The 21048-nt window shown below is 30.9% G+C and overlaps 2 protein-coding genes across 2 annotated transcripts; both read right to left on the reverse strand.

Moving 5' to 3' along the window:
- Window positions 1-1720: 1720 nt before the first annotated feature.
- NFR1B (LysM-type receptor kinase NFR1B) lies at window positions 1721-6217 on the reverse strand. The gene is made up of 12 exons (XM_006595758.3): window positions 5590-6217; window positions 5206-5239; window positions 5086-5093; window positions 4802-4954; window positions 4217-4419; window positions 3717-3806; window positions 3250-3343; window positions 3006-3157; window positions 2822-2913; window positions 2300-2438; window positions 2102-2200; window positions 1721-2001 (listed from the first exon to the last, which is right to left on the reverse strand). Exons 1-12 carry the CDS (start codon window positions 6215-6217, stop codon window positions 1837-1839), a joined length of 1857 nt encoding a protein of 618 aa, XP_006595821.2. The 3' UTR covers window positions 1721-1836.
- A 2576-nt stretch (window positions 6218-8793) lies between these two features.
- Window positions 8794-20723, reverse strand: LOC106795758 (chitin elicitor receptor kinase 1). Its single transcript, XM_026125535.1, has 5 exons — window positions 20649-20723; window positions 10033-10127; window positions 9255-9390; window positions 9038-9136; window positions 8794-8958 (listed from the first exon to the last, which is right to left on the reverse strand). Exons 1-5 carry the CDS (start codon window positions 20721-20723, stop codon window positions 8794-8796), a joined length of 570 nt encoding a protein of 189 aa, XP_025981320.1.
- Between the last annotated feature and the right edge of the window lie 325 nt (window positions 20724-21048).

The raw sequence follows: 21048 nt of genomic DNA on the forward strand, positions 1-21048 counted from the left end.
GTTAAGTGATTCTGAAATTTGAATTTGCAATGTTTTCCCCCCACAATATTTACATGCCTTGGGCATTGAAAAAAATCGAAATTAACTAGTTAATTAATTATCTGGGTTGTGTCATTCTCAATCTCAATTAATATACGAAGAACCATCAAGGGCAACTGATTCTCAAGCATAAGCATGCATGTCATATTTGAGATATGGCACGACATTGAGTTTCCCGTGTTCTCCAAAGACAGTATCATTGTCAGCATAGTCATCAGGCACACCATAATCGGATCGAAAAATCTCCAACACGAAAAACAGCCATCAAGAATCATCATTTGCAAGAACCTAGGCTTATCCTGCATCCAAATTTGATCTAGTGGATTGTACGAGCCTCTCAACTCATCAACCACTTGATCCATGCAATGCTAGATCAACTCAATGGGCTTTATGCACCTCTAGAGGAAATGAATTAGAGCTCGATGCTTGTGATCTTCCATGTCCTTCAACGCAGTGACACGTGAGGGTATCTTGTAAATTCAATGTCTCTTCCATTGCTCCTTCTCAGGTACTGAAGCACCATCACTCTTGAGCTCCTCATTGATTTGGACCACCCACTTTGTTTCTTCCATGTATGCGTAATAGATTTGGTACCTCTATGGTGTCTCTCTTGAACCATGACATACAAAGGTAGGTATTCATTTCTGAATCTTATAGTAATGTTATGCACGTGAAAAGCAAGCATAAAATATTCACGATCATAAGCCTCAAAGAGGTTAATATATGTCTAATTAGAATCTTCTTTTCAGTTTTGGAGGATGGCGCGCAGAAGGTGCTGCACCACAATTAGAATCGTCTTTTGAACAAAATTAAACATGATTATATATATATATATATATAAGTATTACTACTCCCAACTCGGAGCAAAAATGTGTCAACTTCATTCATAGCTAAAATATATAAAAAAATAAAATAAAATTCTTGGCCTATCTCTAAATATATTCTTCACATTAAAGGAATTGCTGATTCATTAGTTACCATATTAGAGAGTTGGTTACAGATCAATAGATTGATGCAATCCATTATCCTTGAAAACAATTGTCAGGAGAATACAACTTGTTCGTAATGATGTATTAAGAAAGCCAATAATTCTGTCAAAAAAAAAAGAAAGCCGGTAATTATTATTATCTCATATTAAGGAAAGTTGCTCTGAAGCATTACATAGCTGTTTTATACAGCTGCAGTTAAGTTGCAACTTTTTACCCATCACTGTTGCACCTTTTTCTAGTGGGTGCCTCCTTTTTGTTTTACTTACTATGACGGGTTTTCTATATTTTGCAATAGTTTATGTAGGATAACTTTCTTATAAAAAGCAGATCCTGTATGTTGCTTTGAGTGTCAATTGGATTAAAATCAATTCTAAAGCTCGCTTTATTCCTGGTCGTATGAGTGTGTGTAGATTGTAAAATATTTAGCTTTCTGTTTTCTTACTTCATACATTATGATCTATGAAAGATTGGATCCAATCTCTGTGAATGATATTGAGTTACTTCTATTAGCTAGGAGTCAGGAAATATAAGATGGACCAGATGGTTAAGGAAGAAAAGAAGAAAGAAAAGATGGTGAGTTCGATCTTCTCTTCTCAGAAAACTAACATCCCAACAAATTAATATTCGCTGATAAATAAAAACTTCTATTAGGAGTCAGAACAACAGGTGTTTCCAAATCAGATAGAAGAAAATTGAACAAAACTCATTTACAAAAATCTCAACTCCATTCATGTACAAACTTTTCAGACCTTACATAAAGTGCTTCCAAAAGTCATTAAAAACATGGTGTAATTGTCACAAAGAACCTTCATCTCACAGACAGTAGATTTATGAGAGTCTGATTTTCGTAGGAAGTGTCATCATAGCAATCCTCAGTAGGTGATGAAAGTGTCAAGAGAGCAACAACTATAGACCTCATACTCGGGCGTAGTAGTGGGTTATCTCTTGTACAAGCTCTCCCAAGTTGAGCAATCTGCAACTCATCAAACAGTCAACTTACCTTAAGTTTTGGTTGGTATAAAACTGTATAAGATATAAATAATCAAATTATTTTCACAGAAAAACGCTTCCACCTTGAGAACTGAATCGATTGGATAGTTTTCTCCAAGCCTAGGATCCACCAGTTTGCGAATACTTTCTGAAGGATTACTCTGATTAAGTGCTTCTTCAAACTGAAATACAAAACAAGTCAACTGTAACTTCCTTTCTGTGAATTGAGGGTATTTTGTTAGTAAACTAGTTCAGTTCAGAGAAGGAGTATGTAAACTCACCAAAGCTACAAGGCCCTTTGATTCAGCAACAGATTCTACTGTCTTTAGGACAGCATTCTTTGCAGAAATAAGTTCATAAAGAACAACTCCAAAAGCATATACATCTACTTTTGGAGAAATGTCACCATATTGAGCATATCTGCAGAAAATTCAGGTAATCAATAAAATAATTAGTTCTGTTCATACAAAATTAAAACTAAAGTGCTCGTTTTCCTTCCGCAATCAAAAAGTTTAAGATAAGATCGCTAATCCATGGACAAACAAACCTAGTAATATCCTTGCAAAAATTAAAAGAGATAATTAATGAACTAATTATCAATGATATGTCACTAAAACTGAATTTGATTTTACTAGTTAATCATACAACATTTCCCTTGTTGTTGTGATCTGTTCATCAATAACATCAACTTATGATTCATCAATAATAAGAGGGCCTACTATTAACAACACAGAGAACACATGTTTTTTCCAACAAAACCGAAATTTCATTTTGATTATTTAACACAACAGAACAAATCATACTCTGGTGGCATGTATCCAAATGTTCCCACAAGACGAGTTTGAAGTGTGGAACCTCCAACTTCAATAAGTTTGGTCAAACCAAAATCTGCAACCTGTATTTAAAAGCAGACATGGTTTAGTCTCAAAACAGAAATGGAAAATAATGATTTGAAGAAAGGATCAGGAAGAATGGTAACAATGCAACCTTTCCACGGAAGTTTTTGTCTATTAATATATTTGCAGATTTTACATCACGATGGATATACACTGGCACAGTGTGCTCGTGAATATATTCAAGGCCTCTTGCTGAATCTAGTGCAATTTGCACTCGGCTAGACCATAGGAAAGGATCTTTCCCTGGAATCATGTTATCATCATTATTCATTGTTTGACAATAAGGTAACATGAAACATCATAGGAAAAATATCATAAATACATGCTGTTCTCACCTGTACCATGCAAATATTGGCCTAAGTTTCCATTGTCAATATATTCATATACAAGGAAAAGAGACCCCTCAACACAATATCCAATCAAGCGCACCTGTATTGTTGTTCACAAAAAGGTAGCTATATAAATACAGAAGAAGGTATTGAACTTACATGGAACTGCTTATGCCAAAAAAATAAACTACATTGACGCTCACAATCAATTACAGGAATAAGATATAGATATCACAAGTTTTTTTCACACAAGTAATGCTGATCTCATGTTAATTTGCAGGATTATCATGTGGATCTGCAGAAATAATATTTCAGGATAATTATAGACTGTTTTTGCAATTCTGTTCACAAAATCACCCTGGATATTTTTTCCTAACTTCCTTATTGTTTTTCAAACTATACGGAAAATGATTAATTATCCTTCCCAGATATATACATAATACATGCTTGGAGTTATTTGAAGGATGTTATACCAGATTCAAGTGATGAACATGAGTTAAGACCTTCAACTCGCAAAGAAATTCTGTTGATGCTTGCACGTCCATCTTCTTGATTGCAGTTTTCTGCATAGAAATGAATTATATGAGAGGATATCCAGGAATAGAGTAAAAAAGGTAAAGGGTTAACCTGAAATGGCATAAAAGCCAGAAACTTGCCAATCCACCCTTGACAATATTATCAACTAATAAGTGAACAATTCCATAGGTACCTTTCAGTTCAATGAATTGTCTTATACTATTAACTAAATTATATAACTTATATATCACACAATGAACTGAAAGCCTTACAATTTAAACATATCAGTACTTTTCTGATGTAAAATAGCAATAGCATGGGAAAACTGTATGTGTCAGTAATAGCAACACACGAGTAAAAGTAAAAACTTCTATCCTCCATTTTTGTTTTCCTTCTTTCCATTAATATTCTTTTGTCTGATTATCTTATAGAACTGAATATACATGTAACTTCCTACCTCGCCTCTCAGTTCTGCATAATAGACAATTCCAAATCCACCTTGACCAATTTTATTCTCCAAGCTGAAGTTATTTGTAGCCTTGGCTAGTTCTTGATATGAGAACTCCATTGATTTTGCCACCATAATGCCTGTAAGGCCAGTTGCACTAGTACTAGCAGTCCCACTGGATCCTGAAGTTTCATATTCTGCACTTCCAGAGACTTTACCCGGAAGAGGAAGAAAAATCAACAAGTGTTGCCATGGCCCCATTAGTCTAGTACATATCAAATTCTAGGAATATGCCAGAGTTGATGACAAGTAAACTTTGAAGAGGTTGATAAATAGCAGGCATTTTTTTTTATAATGGATACAAGACTAAGAGGAGAATGTGTTAAAGAAAAAGCATGAAAAATGATAAAACAGCCTAAAATTGGATCAGGTAATAAACTTATACAGGATAATCTTTGAAAGAAAAAAAAGATAGTATAACAAAAGCTTAAAGACATGAAAATTCAGAGTACTATCTTTAACCCATATTTGGGAATATGTTATGTGAATAGTTTAGAAGGAATGCGTTATATGAATACGAAAGTTTACCCATACCATCTTGAGTTGAAAACGCCATAGAATTTTCTGTTGCCAATTTAGCTTTCTCTCCTTCCTTCTTCTGGAAGTACTTGACATATATGCAAATTACTAATAGAAGAACGCATATTCCTGCTATTGGTATTCCAACTGAAGCACTCGTAGCAAGACCTGCTTATATACAGAAGCAAATTTAAGCTCCCAGGCTCTGACTTCTTTTTTTTTTTTTTGCTTTCTCATATTTTGTGAAGCTGAAAATAATCTTCATGTAACCAACTCTCTATGAAGTTTGAGAGCCAAACCTGTTTTTCTGCAAGATGGAAAAGAAAATGAAAGTTAAAAAGATAGAATCAAGCACGTAGCAATATTCAATTCTAAGAGCATAATTCAGCATGAAAGGTGAGACAATCAAAATTACCCACCTAGGGTACAAGGGAACATAATCTCCATGTTGATCTGGCAAGTTAAATAAAATTGAAACGTTAGACAGATGCATAAAATGTTTTCCCAAATGCTTTGAAGAAAAATAAATGAGTTATTTTAACCCTCAATATGCTGATAATACCAAAAGGAAAATAACTTGACATTGCTCCCTATTCAGAATTGCAGGTTCATCTTGATAATTCACGTTATAAAGGTTTGCATTAAATATTAGAATAGCTTACCAAAGTGAAACACCAATTTGGTTTAGAGAACAATACCAAAAACACCTATGGAGTTGTATCTAAGACTCTCAGTTTTGTTCATACCAAAAAAATACATTGATGAGTACACCAAAATAACATGATGTGAAAAGGAGAGCATACCTTTTCCTGGAATGAAAACAATATCCCCACTCTCTTTGCTGAAATTGACACCAGGATTGTAACTCTGTAGCAACTGTGCATCAAGGCGAGCCTCGTTGGCAATATCATGCAAATTATTCCCAGGCCTGAGTAGATAGGTAATAAACAGCCCATAATCTTTTGAAACCTGGCTGTTCCCACAAGAACAATTGACCGTGACATTAACCGTGGCATTTGCAGGTATACCATTTTGATCATAACTGTTGAACCTCCGCAAAAGCTCAACAGTGGTGAGATTGGCATATGTCACTTTCGCAATCGAATCATAGGTGTCACCTGCAGAAGCTGAGTACTCAAACACATGCCCCAGAAACTCACCATCGATACAGCCACAGGGGAATGGAATATTGAGTCTGGAAAATGCTAGCACATTTTCATTGAATATTTTGTCTTTGTTGTAGATTATAACATCAGAATTGGACAGAACAATTGATTCCATCAAGCGCGTTATATTTTCCAAGAGTAAATACCCTGGACTAACATAGTATGAAGCTAAAGCTACATCACATCCCTTCACACACTTAGACTCCGCATTGCAACAAACATACTCCAGCAACAAAAAGAACAGTAACCATTTTTTGAGTTCCATTGGGTCACGGAGAGCACACAAGAGAGACATAAAGAAACTCAAATCAGAAAAGTGGATTTCTAGGACTTTATACACCAGCCTTAATCATATTCATTTCTTTTTTCTCTTGAAACCAATGTCACACTTCCTCTTTTAATTAACACACAGACTATAGAAAAGTAACTCAAAACATAAAATAAAAGTATAAAGGTGTAACTAATTAAGTGAATGAACATAAACTAAGAATTCACATGCACACGGTTATGCTTTTTAGTTTTTTCAGAACATACACCTGATAGGTTATAACGCTAAATAGTTTTCCACGAGAGTGTGGAAGGAAACAGTAGGATTGGCTAGAAAATTATTGAAGTTGACTTGCATGTCATTTATTTATATGACAAATATTGATCGGTGTTCTTAAGATATTGATTAAGAAACTAAAAGAAAAAAAAAATTATTCAAATGCACAAAATTATGTTTTACTTGACTTTTTTATGTTCTCTTATGGTTTTTGCATTAAATATTTTCTCGTTTTAATTCCTTAACCAATACCCTATTAGCAAGAACCCTAATTTATTTATTTATTTAATTTTGGATAACAACTTGCATGTCATTTATTGAGGAGGACATATTTGGTGTACTTTGAATATAGTGATATTTTTTATGGTAGAGAGGGCTGCATAATATGGACGCGGAAATCTCTGTGATTGAAAATGTTGGCTTTGTTTGATCCTTTCTATCCGAAATGCCAACCGTGTCGGCCAATGTGCCAACAAACCACTTCGTATTGTGTCCTCTCATTGTTCTAACATAACAAACGAAGAACAATTTTCCATTTTAAATTTTGAGGCACGCCTGTGCAGCTTGGCTATGACCAAATATACTCCGTTGACATAACAAATGTTAAGAATAGTCTCACATCGGGTAATTCATGAACATGATAAGTGCTTATATAGTTGGGTAGACCACTCCCTTGTGAACCAGTTTTTAAGGGGACCTTTCGGATGCCTTTGCTGCACTATAAAATTTAATATGGTATCAGAGTCATATTTTGCTTCTATCCAGTGGGTGCCGCTAGAAATGCTAAAGAGTGCTTCATGGCACTTGTGAAGGATATACTTGTTTTTTAAAAACATAATTTTTTAAGTTTTTATATACTAAGTTTTATGTATTTTTTATTTTCTTAACAAGTATTTTTTTAAGTAGATGTTGGGTTTGTAGTGTTGAAAATCATTTTTATATTCTTTTATCATGTGAAAAAATTATGTTACATTGAATAAATTAATAAACACTATCAATTAATAGAATATATACTTATTTAATTAATTAATTATATTATCTCTTTGTTCGTTAATGCTCTTCATTTCACCTAATATAGATATTAAACTATATTGATAAAGTTGAAAAGCATTGTTAATATTTTATTAGTTTGCAGTGACGACAAAATTTCAAATAATTAAGTTAAAATCTCTGGTAGGATGAAGTAAATATAAAGTAATAAAAAATGAGAGGAAATTGTTGTTTTGTTTGGTGGCATTATATATCCTTCAACAATTAAGATCATGACAAAGACACATAAATTGATAGGCACGTATATCCTCCTCTATCATTATTTATATCAGCTAATTTAAATTTTGAATTATCTATGCTAATTCCACAATAAATATATTTTTTATCCGTTAAAAATATAAATATTTTACTTAATTTAACTATTAAATTAATATATTATTTTATCATTAATTTAGCTTCTCAAATATCAAAACTATGATTATTTATAAACAAAATATAGTATAATTAATAGATAATTTAGTCTCTTAAAAACATTTATTAGGACTGGATTCTTAATTATCCATACAAAAAAAATACTTTATTTAAAGATATATTTAGTTTGGTTATTACTATATCTTGAAATGATTTAATTTTTAATCTTTGGCGATTAAGGAATACTCTTTACTGAATTGTCGTTATTTTAAACTTATGTTACCTTCCATCGGACGGAATATATTAATTAAAAGCTAATTTCATATGCAAATGCATATTGATTCCCATGAAAAGGTAACCAGGCAATATAGAAACTATAAATTAATGTAAGTAATGAACATTATCCTTTTTTTCCCCTCATTGTTTGGCGGTCGAATTGCCGCAAAGGGGTAGCAAATGCAAAATAAACAAATACATAAGAATTAAAGAAAAAAAAAGAAAGAAAGGATAAATAATGTTATATAGTATTATTTTTATATTATTATTTAATTACAAACAGTTATATTTGATAATTTTATTAATTTTATAATAATTATCTTAAATATCATACTAAATATGACTTTTGATTGATCGGTAATGTAAATTTTTTTATAATAACAGGACATGTTTAGATAAATAATAAACAATTTCCCATGCAATTTTTTCCAAAGCAAGAAAAAACCACAGTAAGGAAACGGAGTTTATTAACTGGTACAAACAATCAGTTAGTTGTAAATCAGACTACAAACAATAGAGTTCGGTGTAGATAATTGTTGGGAACGAAGTAGAGTTATCACAAATTTGTTTTGCAACAGAAGAATTAGATGGTAACATTTGTATTCTAAATTCCTTTTTTCCTATTTCCCAGACATTAGATTAGCATGATTTGGATTTTCAATGATGGAAGCAATATCCCAATCCTCAGTAGTTGAAGTAAGTGCTGTGAGGGTAACCACAACAGAAATCATATTTGGACGTTGTTGTGGATCACTTTCTGTGCATGCTCTAGCAAGTTGTGCCATCTGCAAGAAGAAAAATGGCCTAATTAGTTGTTGAAATCAGAAAAAGAAAAAAGTTTAAATGCTTTGTGATCACTGATACCTTGCAAACTGAATCAATTGGGTAGTTATCTCCAAGCCTAGGATCCACCAGTTTTTTAAGACCTTCTGTGGGATCTTGCTGATCAAATACTTCATCAAACTGCCATATATATTTCCAACTAATTAAAAACAAGAAAGGGAAAATATAGTTCTTAATTGTTTATGTAAGATCACTAGGCTGTCATTTAATTCAACAGTAGGGTGTGAAGAATAATCACCAAAGATACAAGACCCTTTAATTCTGCACCAGTTACACCACCTCTGATCAATGCTTCTTTAGCAGAAATTAGTTCATAAAGAACAACTCCAAAAGCATAGACATCTATTTTGGGAGAAACATTGCCATATGCATATCTGCAGAAATAATGGTATCATTGAATTCAGGCTCATGAGAAGCAACCTGATTTTATGTTTATGGAGACAAATGTATGTTTAAGTGTTAACAATGAAAAACTTCTCCCTCAAATGCTGTTAAAGTAAAAGGAGCTGCATAAAAAGAAATACTCTCTAAGTATTCATAATTGAGTACTATATTAGAGGGGAAAAATAAAAGAGCAATTGCCAGCATGTATACTCTGACAAAAGAAAAACCAATAGTAAAATCTATCTACAAAATGTACTATATTTGTTTTGATTTCCCACTAGCATCCCACATAGCAGATAATCTTGTTTGTGGTAAGATCAAGCATTTAATGTGAGAATGCCTCTTCCAGCAAGAACTCAAACCATGGAAAATGTGCATTTAATTATGAAAAAGGATTTCTCCTTTTTCTAGAGGATTAATGATTAATGTATGCTTACATATAAATAATTTGTGAATTTGTTTGTGTGACGAACTAGCTTTAATCAATTTTAGTATAGTGAATGGGTCTGCTACAAGACTTATATTATTGCTGTTGGCCTCAACAAGGCTCTCTGATCCTTACTTCCCAGAAACTACAAATTCCATTTATAAGTTAAGTATCACTTAAAAGAGAGAAATATAATTCATCATACTCTGGTGGCATGTAACCAAATATGCCCTTCAAATTAGCAGTGGGAAGTGATGAACTTCCAACATCAATCAATTTGTTTAATCCAAAGTCTGCAACCTGCAAATAAATTAATATAGGATTTCTCACAAACTATTCCCATTTTGATCGGCCAAGAGAAATATAATTCCATAAAAGAATGGGTATAAGGTATACCCATAACAAAACATACAATACTGTTAAAGTTGCATAAAACAAAAAGAAATACTTGCTACATTCGAACATGTCCCAATATCACATAAACTTAATTCCTGCATCTGTCGTAATTGATACCATGTTTTCATCCATTTTAAAACTACATAAAGATCCTATAATCTTCTCCCATTGGTTCCATTAGATGCAAGAAAAAAAAATACCCTCGAAAAAATTATTCCAGCTTGTAAGTATCAATAGCGTGGTTGTACATATTTGGAAGCAAAATTTCATTCAAAATAAAAGTATAAAGGCGTATGAAACAGTATTATATGATATCCAGTACAAAGGGTTTATATTAAAGTGTGTTAATAAAAAAATATAAAAATAGAAAGGGAGGTATGCTAATTAATTAAAAGTGGTAAGTATATCAAAAGCCTAGAAAGGATGACTTGCATACCCTGGACTGAGTCCAAACAAGTTTCTTTTATTTGTGTACTACTTAAAAAAACTAGTACACAATACAAGCGAATTGAAGCCCAAATATTTTCTTTTTGTGTATGGTTTCACCAAAACAACCGAATCCACCAAACTGGCCGAAGGTCCTAAGTGGTACACTCACCAATTTGTTGGATTGATGTTTCCTGCACCTCTAAGTTGCTTCTTGCATCTCTTTTTTTGCTTTCAGAATGACCAAACCATAATGTAAAATTACATTCCAAAATGATTATAGATTTTGATTTCTAGAACGGTCAATCCAGAAAGTAAAGAAAACATTTTGGAAAGGATGCAGGAAGTAACTTGGAGGTGCAGGAAACATTAGTCCAATTTGTTTTGTACTTTGTTCTCTGATTCGCATAATTCTATTTGGGCATTTACTTTTTTATCTTCCCTACCTACTTCCTGAATTTCCAACTTTTTTGAATATCCCTAAACTACTCTTTTCATATTATAACTTTTTGGAATGGGTATTCATAATACACTTGCAATCCATAAATATATTTCATAATACCTATTTTGGAAAAAAAAATCATTCAAAAACATTGTTCCAAAATACGTATTTCAAAACATGTTTCAGAATTTACAAGTCTATTATGAAACACTCATTTCTTAATTTACTTTCAATCCTTAAATGTATTCCAGGACACCTATTCCAAAAGAAAAAAAAACAAAAAACATTGTTTCAAAATATATATTCCGTAACACGTTTAGAGATTTACAAGTTTATTATAAAATACTCATTCCGTAATACACTTATAAATTTGGAATGTATTCCAGAATACAACTTATGAATTACAAAATAAGTGTTTCGTGAACATTTATAGATTTATAAGTATAATTAACCAAAAAATAACCATCACTTACCTTCATTAGCATCACACCTAGAGGGTAAGGCCGCAAACCACTTCGTCGGTGTTACATGACTAAGGGTGAGGGACGATGTTGCATGGGATTTTTTGACTAAGGGAAGAGGGTCTGCAATAGTTGCATAGGGATGAGACATTTGGGAGAAGGAAGTGTTAAGACTTGTTAACGATAATTTTATTCACACAATAAAAATGAAAAGTGCAAGAAATAGGTAAGGAATTGCACAAAGTAAATATCTTGTATTTGCTCTTTTGTTGGGCTAGATGTGGTCCAAACTTAAAACTCCAAACTAAAGCTAAGTCTATGTCCTTTGTTTTGAATCACCATTTTTTTAATCCCTCAATATTAGTTGTTAGGTGTTAGTTGTGTATTAGTGGAAGATTCAAAATCATTGAGTCCACAACTTCTCCATTACTCTCTTCTCCCTTTATCATTAAACAAACCTTATAACTCTTTCGATTTGTATCACCATAATTCAATATTATTATTTAATTAGAAAACATGTAATTTATTTTACTAATATTTTAATTAAAAGTGAAAATTAAAATTATATAAATAGTTCAAAATTAACTTAAGTAGAATAATCACAAAATTATAAAAAGCTAATAATGATACGTGTGATATTTAATTGTATTAGTTTGGTTTGGATACCAAATTAAACTAAAATAAGTAAATTTATATATGTTATTTTAAGTTTTTTTACATCTTTTTTTCTTATATAGAATTTTAAGTTTTATATCACTAAAATTAAATATATATTTTTATTCTTCAGTATCTCTAGAAAATAATTAAATCAATTCCAAGATTGATATTTTTAATTAATATATAACTTGTTCACATCTATGACTTTATATATCTCATTAATCCTTCTACTTAAAACACGCGTCATAAAAAAAACTAAAATAGTAAGCATAACTAAAGACACTTGTAAAATTAGATAATAAATACATAAATTTGAAAGTTTAAAAACAAGTAATTATTTAGGTGGTGATTTGATTTAGATTTAAATAGTTAAATATACGAATAAAGCCAAAAATAATTGATTTAATTTGTATTACAAGAGAAATAAATTAAATCAACCATGTAATCAAACTAATATGAATTCATTTAAATATTTTTTTTAGATTACCAAATTTACTATATTAATTCAATATGATAAACCTTACCTAACCACACAAGAACTCTTGTTTGTAATCTTCTTTGTAGTCTTTTAATTTGGTCGTGTAAATAGCTACCATTTAGGTAAAAATAGTGAAGATCGGGGACACGAAATGGGGTGCTTAGGTGAAAGTGCATTAGGCCTAGCCTCATGGCAATTCCTCCTTAACTTATAGCCTAACCAACAACCAACAACTTAATATATATATATATATATATAGCACTTCAATCCGAGTGGGTTGACTTATATGTAATTTGGCATTATAAAGATTAAAGACAAGTGAACTTTGTTCAACAAACCACTCGAGTGAGTTCTGATCACACAGCCACAAACTACCGCACAAAGTAAAAGATGCCTTTCAGGTCTAGTGGACTTGATGCCACACCCAACGTTGCTACTACTCCAACAATATATACACATTTTTCAACCAACAAACTCTCTCAATGATTTTCCTGTACATGCAATAATAACCCGCAAATTTATTCATAGGAAATATTTATTGAGAAAGAATTCAAACACACAAATAAGTCGTTATTCGAAAATAATTAGTATAAGTAATTTAGATGGTTGTGCAAAATACTTATATATATATATATATATAACACCATGTGATGATCTTTCAAATTCATGAAACGTTACTTGTTTAGACATATGAGAGTTTATCATATTTACTGAATTTCACTAATTTCATATTTTAATTAGTTTTGTTTCTCTTTAATTAGTTCAAATGTTGTGGATATTGATGACTAGCTTGCGCAAGCATTGTTCGAAAGGTTGTTCAGCAGCAGGATATTAGTATAATACAACATTGATGTTAAATCGAGTTACCTCGAAACACAGTTTGGTTTGTTCCTCCTAAATAGAGGTAAGTGCATGCATGTGAAACCAAATATAGTAGGGACCGTTTTACGTTGTTGCAGATATATATCGGGGTCAGCTTGCGGTTGCAAGTAATCCACTCATGCAAGGGCTATAATATATTGTAAAAGCATATGGTTTTCTAACTCTTAAGTGTTGAGGCAACGTACCTCAATTTGGCCATATGTGTTTGTACAATTACAAAGTACATGAACTATATAGGCTCCGGGTTGTATTAATTTTTAAACGATAATGATTGGAAAGCAATTTCTTTCAAGCTAGCTAGAGAGATGAATAATGTACAACCTATCTTATCATATATAAGACTTTCCATACAACTATTGCCATAATATATCAATCAAATATAGTCTGGTACTAGTAAACTATTGATGTAGTATATGGTGTTCTGTGTTCCAAGTAATTAACGTTAGGTTTTTCTTTATTCATTTAGACAATTAGATTTGTCATTATTAATATAACCTTATATATATATATATATATATATATATATATATATATATATATATATATATATATATATATATATATAAGTGAAATATTTAATTTAGTGGTCATTAAAAAGTAGGTCGAAATATATTGTTTTAATTTATTAGTGCTTGTTGAAATATAAGTGTGAGATAAAATTTCATATTTTATAAAAATAAAAAAGTTAAATATTATATATATGTGAAGAGAATACTCATAAATTTGAGTTTAAGATTTTGTAATAAGGAGCAAAGTTAGATTCGCTTCACTTATATGATTGATCATGATTCATTGTTATAAATCTTTTTTATATTTATCTCTTAATTTTTTCAACAATTTTAAATGTGATTTCATTCAACTATGTAATGCAAGTCTATTATCGTAAATATTTTGATCTTTACATTAAAAAAATATTTACAAGACTAATCTAAAATTTAAAATCTTTCTAGCACAATCCAACAAAAATTAAAAAGTTACTCTTGAAATAAGTATATATATATATATATATATATATATATATATATATATATATATATATTTCAAGAGTAACTTTTTAATTTAAAGTTATTTTTTATTTTTACCATTCATTTTCTTGAAATCTAATGAATAATATCAGTTAATTATCTAGATTTTAAAAAAATGATTAATAACGATGAGGAGTAAATATTCTCGATATTAGACCCCCTTTATTTTTCAATAATTATTTTAAATGTGATTTCTTTTAACTATGTGATGTAAGTTTATTATGATAGATATTTTGGTCTTTACATTAAAAAATATTTACAAAACTAATTTAAAATCTTTCTAGCATAATCTAAGAGTAACTCTTTTATTTAGAGTCATTTTTTATCTTTATCATTTATTTTTTTAAAATCTAATAAATAAGGTTAATGACTTGTTATAATTATTAGATATAAAGAAAATGAATGATGACGATGAAAAATAAATTGATTTCTCTTCTCTTTTATATATATATATATAAAATTAGAGTACATGATGAATGATTAATATGTTCATAATGTTTGAATAAATCATTATATTCTCGAGAACACGTACTCTTGCACAATATTATTTATTTCAATATATATTTCTAGTTTAAAAACCCAATTTTAGTCTCGTTATTCATTAATACACGCACCAAGTGAAACATAATTTTAAACACGCCATTAAGAAAATAAATAAATTGAAATGAACCAACATATTTAAAATTTGTTTAATTTGTCTAGTTGTAAGAGTTGATATTAAGTTTTACATAAGCTAAATCACATGTTAACTTAGTATAGAATTCAATTGTTATTAATTTTGAAGTTTTATAATTTTGACCCTTTGAAATATTATTTATTTTACATGTAATAATTAACAATGTTAAATATTAATTACGTTCTTTTTAATTTAGGCAACTTGTATTGAGATTTAACACATTACATGTGTTACCTCTGATTTTTTTAACTCTACACAACTTTCCGCAATTTATATAGCATATATAAGACTATATATCCCTCCCATTGACACATTTTTTCCTAATTTCTCATACTGTTATATGTTAGTATAATGTCGAAAAGGAAATACTCTTATGTGAAGTGTGAACGGGAGGGTTACAATGCAGTGTTCAGATATGTTCCTTTTTAAGCACTCTTGTACAACCTCATTTATGAACAAATATAAAATCTAATTACTAGATGAAGTTTGAAAGACATATATATTATAATTTATGTGTTTGAATGTCCTTTTTAAGTATATATTAGTTAATGATACTTGATTAACTTTGCATGTGAGAATAAAATCTTCACAAATGTGCTTATATATATTAATTATAAAATTAAGATAGGTTTAAACTTACGTACAAATCTGAAATGTTCAATAATTGACTCCAGAGACTGATTAGCAATTTGTTCTCTATATGTATAATGGCAATTTTTACTTGGTTTTGACGGTAGGTACAAGAGGAGACATAAGTTTAATTATAAACCATAATAGTCAACGATACATTTGAAAACTATTTATTGTTAATATCTTAATTTAGATTTAATTCTTCTCTATATGTGACAGCTATGGAAATAATACTTTGAATCACCATGAAACCACTCATTAGTTCCTAATAATACTCATAAATGGCCCTTACACAAGAATAGTAGTTATATATATTATGAATAAAACATGTCGATGAACTTGAAATTTGGAAAGAAAAGCATAATTTGGTATAGATTAATTCCTTGTGTGGGGTCATTCAAGTTGGAATATCACCTCATTTCATTTTTCCGTGACTTATCAGTATCTCCAATGTTCTTCCGCTTCTCACAGCTGCTCTTTCCACACCTCCAGATATCTGCTGCCAAATCATCGCAAATTAGTGGAATTTGAAGAGGATACGGTAGCCATTAATATTGCTTTGAATTTGAAATAAAAAAATATATATATATTAGTGTTGTATTAATGGGTGATGAAATTTAAACAATCTATTTTAAATTATTTATCTTATATTAATTAGTGTCAACAATGTTACATTATAATTAAAAACTCATATTTTACTTTAATGGTATAATTTTAAACGACTCTTAATTTATTCTATTAAATGATCTCAAATGATAAAAAAAAAATATGTTTTACTCATAAGCCATCAGAATTTAATTTTAAATAATTTAACTTTAATATTAAAAAAATTAAACAGCATTATTTAAAAATAAGAAACTCATTAAACAAACTGCGTTAAAACCCCTCTTATATAGTTAAATTCAATTACTCTTATTACTCTATAGAATGATAAAATTGATAATATAATGCAATTTGTCATGCCCCTTCAAAAGTCGGTGAAAAAATGCATATGCTCCCATGAACACATATTTGAAAGTTTATCTGCATTTGTGGGCGGACCACAGAATTTCAGTGCCATCACATTATCAATTTCTTACTTTGGTTGGATGAGAAAACGATACCTTTGAACCGTACAAGCTTAAAAAGTGCATTTATTGACTCATATATATATATATATATATATTCTCTTTGAACGTTATGAATAATATAATACATGACTTGTGTTTTTCTCGCACTTCATATTGGAGATGCTATGAATTATGATAAACCACTAAACGTAATAAAGAAGGATCACCATTTTGTTTGTTAGTAAGATAATGTAAATAACTTTCCGCCAAGGAATCGAACTTGCATTTCTTCTTCAAGTCAATATCCCTTTCTCCAAACTACTAATTGTCTATCACTTTATTTTCCCTTTTGGAATTCTTGACTATTGAATTGTCTCCAACATTTAAACTTGAATTAACGCCCAACCTAACCGCCTTAACTATAAGGCATATACATATTCTTTTGAGGAATGCTTACAGCTTTTAGTGCAAAACAGCTAAGGCACAACACAAAACATAAAAAAGTAGTACTTCTTCTCATTATTTATGGTTTCATCTTTTGCTATACCAAAAGCTAAAAAGCCACATAAAAACGAGTTTTCACCAAGACGCTTCAGGTGAAGCCTTTTTGGCCTTTCCCTATTCTCACCCGTGCAAGAAGATACATCCATATCCACTAGATTTAACATTGACAATTCGTGCTCCTCTTTATTGACATTTTTTTTTTCTAAATTATACTTTTTTTGGTCTAGTCTAAATATATGATACTAATTACATGCGTTATACATGGCACAATGATTCAATATAAGACTATTAGCATTACGAGACCCCTAATCTATTGTATCTTGAATAATTCAGAAGAAGGGAGAGGTTTTGATTGGTCTCTTAGCTGAAGAAGTCAAATATTTTTAAACTATTCATAAAGTGATTACGGTATCATTACAAATATTTTTTTTTTTACTTTTAAATTAGTAAAAAAAAATTAAAACGTCTCCCATTCATTTTGATGGCAGACTAAAGTAGTTTTTATTTATTTATTTTTTACAGAAAAAGACTAAAGTAGTTATCATGTTTTTTTGGGTACTTTTTTAGTACAAAAAAATGATAAGTACAATAATTAATTCATTTATTTGAATTACTAAATTAGTAATAAATATCATTAAAGTATTATCAACAATTTTATGTAGGTTTGTATTTCTTAACCTAATGATTCAAAATTTAAATTTTCACTAATCATTGGATATGAATCAAATCATATTGAAAACTCATCTTGTATAGTTCATAATTCTCAATGAATATTAATCTCTATTTTCCGTAGAATTATTTTGTATCAATATTATGATAAGAAAAAATTATTAAAGTATTATTATAATAACATACTAATATTAAAAAAAAACCAATTTAAAAATAAACTGTAATTCTTGCATAAGCTTGCATGGTGAGGAGGAATTAAGAACAATATATAGTCCCACAAAATCGACCAGTCCTCAAAATCTACATTTTGACTTAGACCCAGCAAATACGGATCTACTTAACCTACCTTATGGAGGTGTGTATGTGTATAACCTTAATAACTAGTAATCTAGTATATGATCCCTTTCAACATGTTTATTATTTTAATTCTATTTGATTAATTAGATAGCAGCACTATTTCAATGCCGCATGCCCCTCGTTGCTTGCTGTTCCAACAAAGCCAATTGAGTGCCTCGGCGAGGTTTGACTTTTCATGACGAAAACACCCCTAGCATACTGCGCGTGCTTTCATTGCATTGACTCTTTTCAGAAACAAAGAACAGGGGCATTTTGGTCATTCACCAAGTTAATTAAAAAGTCATAGCAATGCAAAATCAAAGACCCTTCTCTTTGGCTTCAAGCTTTCACATACATGCACCTCCTATGAGTTCGTGTTCATTTTTCTCTGTCACTATCTCTCATTGAATATTGCCACCACACCACCACCCCACAACCGTCATTCTAGGCCCCCTGATCCCCATATCCATCATTGACCATTTGATCACAATCACACGGCAATTAGGCCATGCCCCACCACCCAAACTCACACGGAAACACCATAATTGTTTTCATAAATATCACCAGATTTAGTATGCAAATGTTGGACCTAACCTTGTCCATATAAATATATGCACAACATAAACAAAGCCTATCCTACACCAAACTTTTTGCATTTCCATCACTCTGTGTTTTGTTTCTCCGAGGCCTTATTAAACAAACAAAACTACGAACATGAAGCACTTCCACTTGTTCCTCTTCCTCGCTCTTCTGTTCCTTACACCAAGAGTTCATGCCATTAGGATCAAATTCTCAGGCCCTTCTACTTCAAGCCATCAAGATTTTCATCCGTGGGCAAATTCTCCAATCCGAAGCAGCAGAGAAAGAGAGTTTATGTCTGAGAAACGCAGAGTGCCAACAGGATCCAACCCTTTACACAACAAGAGATAGATAGCTTGATCTCTCTCGGTTTTGGTGGCAACAGCAACAAATATAGTGTAATCAGCAGATATGGTTTCTTTCTTATTCACTACCTTCTTTGTTATATACAGGGAAATACAAATATAATATATGTGTTATATTATATGCTAGCAGAATTCAAGTTGCATTTTTTAAGTCATGTTAGAAATATGATTGTTAATTAATTAGCTAGATTAGTGGAGAGTCCTTGTACAGAAGGTAAAGAGAGGATTTTGAGTTTTTAGGAAGTATGAAACAATAAATTATAAATTGGAGTTTGTGTATGCAGTTTTATACATTTTCTTTGCCTTAACCAAACTTTCCTGTTTCATTGCAATTGAAGCCAAATTTTCTTAAGATCACAATTGTATGCTTTATTCATTAAACAATCATAGTTTTGCTTCCTCCATGGCTCAAAATCAAACAAGGGTCTCCATAATTCCCAACTGGTTGCATGTCAAATGAGTTACAATTTCTTGGCCAATCACTGCTAAGATTTGAGGTTTCGTTGGTCAAATTTTGGGATCCACCATCAGATATTTGCGAACATTTTTCCATTTTCTTGGTCCTCCTCTGCCTATGTCTTGAAAACAACTGTTGAGAAGAAGAATATAGAACACACGGTTGACCAACAGGTTTTCACAGATTTTTCGGGTTTCGCATCAATTCAAGTTCTAAAATTGTACCAAATTAGCTTTGTTTCCGGGAGGAAGAGGAGATCGGGGGGCTTTTGAGTTTTTGAGTTCAAAATTAATATCTGAAAATGAAATGGCAGTCATCAAAGATCAAACAGTTAAGTCATTATACCTCCTCTGGTGTCGTAGGCCCCAAACCTTGAATGCACTGTGTTAAATACCCATTACTTCACTCAACAACCATGCAAATAATTAATAAAACTCCACCATCTTGTGCACACACAAGAATATTTGTTGCCAGAAGATGATAGACTCCACATGCTCTTAGTCTTACCCTACCTACATAACATTTTGGTCCCAGAACCTCTTGTACATTTATTTTTTCTATTTTCACTTCTAATTTGTTAAAAAGGTTTTTCTCCAAAATGGTAGGGTAGTTAGGATAGAAAAAAGGTTCAAGTATATATGGTGTACAGTGAGTGTATAATATATCTCAATTCCATAGTTGCATGCACACAAAATCCATATAGGGAGCTATTTGGTTTTGGTGTGAAATTAAGGTGGGGTTTGTGGTCCACACAGGGGTGGAATAAGTGCACATACTAATTCAGGTTACAGGACGCCCACCAAGGGCACCACCAGCTCCAGCTATAGCCTTTTTGGTGTGCGCGTGTTGATTTTTGAACACCATGGTTGAGTCAAATAATTGTGTAGTTGGAAAATAAATAAAAAAGTAGTAACATATTACCAACATAATATGTTGCTGTTGGATACGCTCAATGCTAGTGTCAATTGCCGTTTGCCAATTAACATTGGCCATGCCACCATCACTTTTTGTATTATCCATAAAAATCATAAACAAATATTAATAAATTTATAATAAATCATGTACTTCACTCAATTAATTGAATTAGACCTCCTAAATAATAAATACATGTTAATAAAAAAATTATTATTTCCTCCATCATATTATAATTTTCGTCCTAAATTTTTTAACATAGACCAATAAAATCTAA

The sequence above is a fragment of the Glycine max genome, chromosome 14, assembly GCF_000004515.6.
Source record: "Glycine max cultivar Williams 82 chromosome 14, Glycine_max_v4.0, whole genome shotgun sequence".
Lineage (NCBI taxonomy): Eukaryota > Viridiplantae > Streptophyta > Magnoliopsida > Fabales > Fabaceae > Glycine > Glycine max.

Bases quoted from the DNA above. Each gene is read 5' to 3' on its own strand.
- NFR1B (XM_006595758.3), bottom strand. From the start codon at position 6,217: ATGGAACTCAAAAAATGGTTACTGTTCTTTTTGTTGCTGGAGTATGTT. The intron at 4,420-4,801 runs GTATGGGTAAAC...TTCCGGGTAAAG, and splicing joins GGCGTTTTCAACTCAAGATG to TCTCTGGAAGTGCAGAATAT. The intron at 2,002-2,101 runs GTGGAAGCGTTT...GATGAGTTGCAG, and splicing joins CAATCGATTCAGTTCTCAAG to ATTGCTCAACTTGGGAGAGC.
- LOC106795758 (XM_026125535.1), bottom strand. From the start codon at position 20,723: ATGGTGTTCAAAAATCAACACGCGCACACCAAAAAGGCTATAGCTGGA. The intron at 9,137-9,254 runs GTGATTATTCTT...TATATATGGCAG, and splicing joins TAAAGGGTCTTGTATCTTTG to TTTGATGAAGTATTTGATCA. The intron at 8,959-9,037 runs GTATCAGTGATC...TTCTTCTTGCAG, and splicing joins CAATTGATTCAGTTTGCAAG to ATGGCACAACTTGCTAGAGC.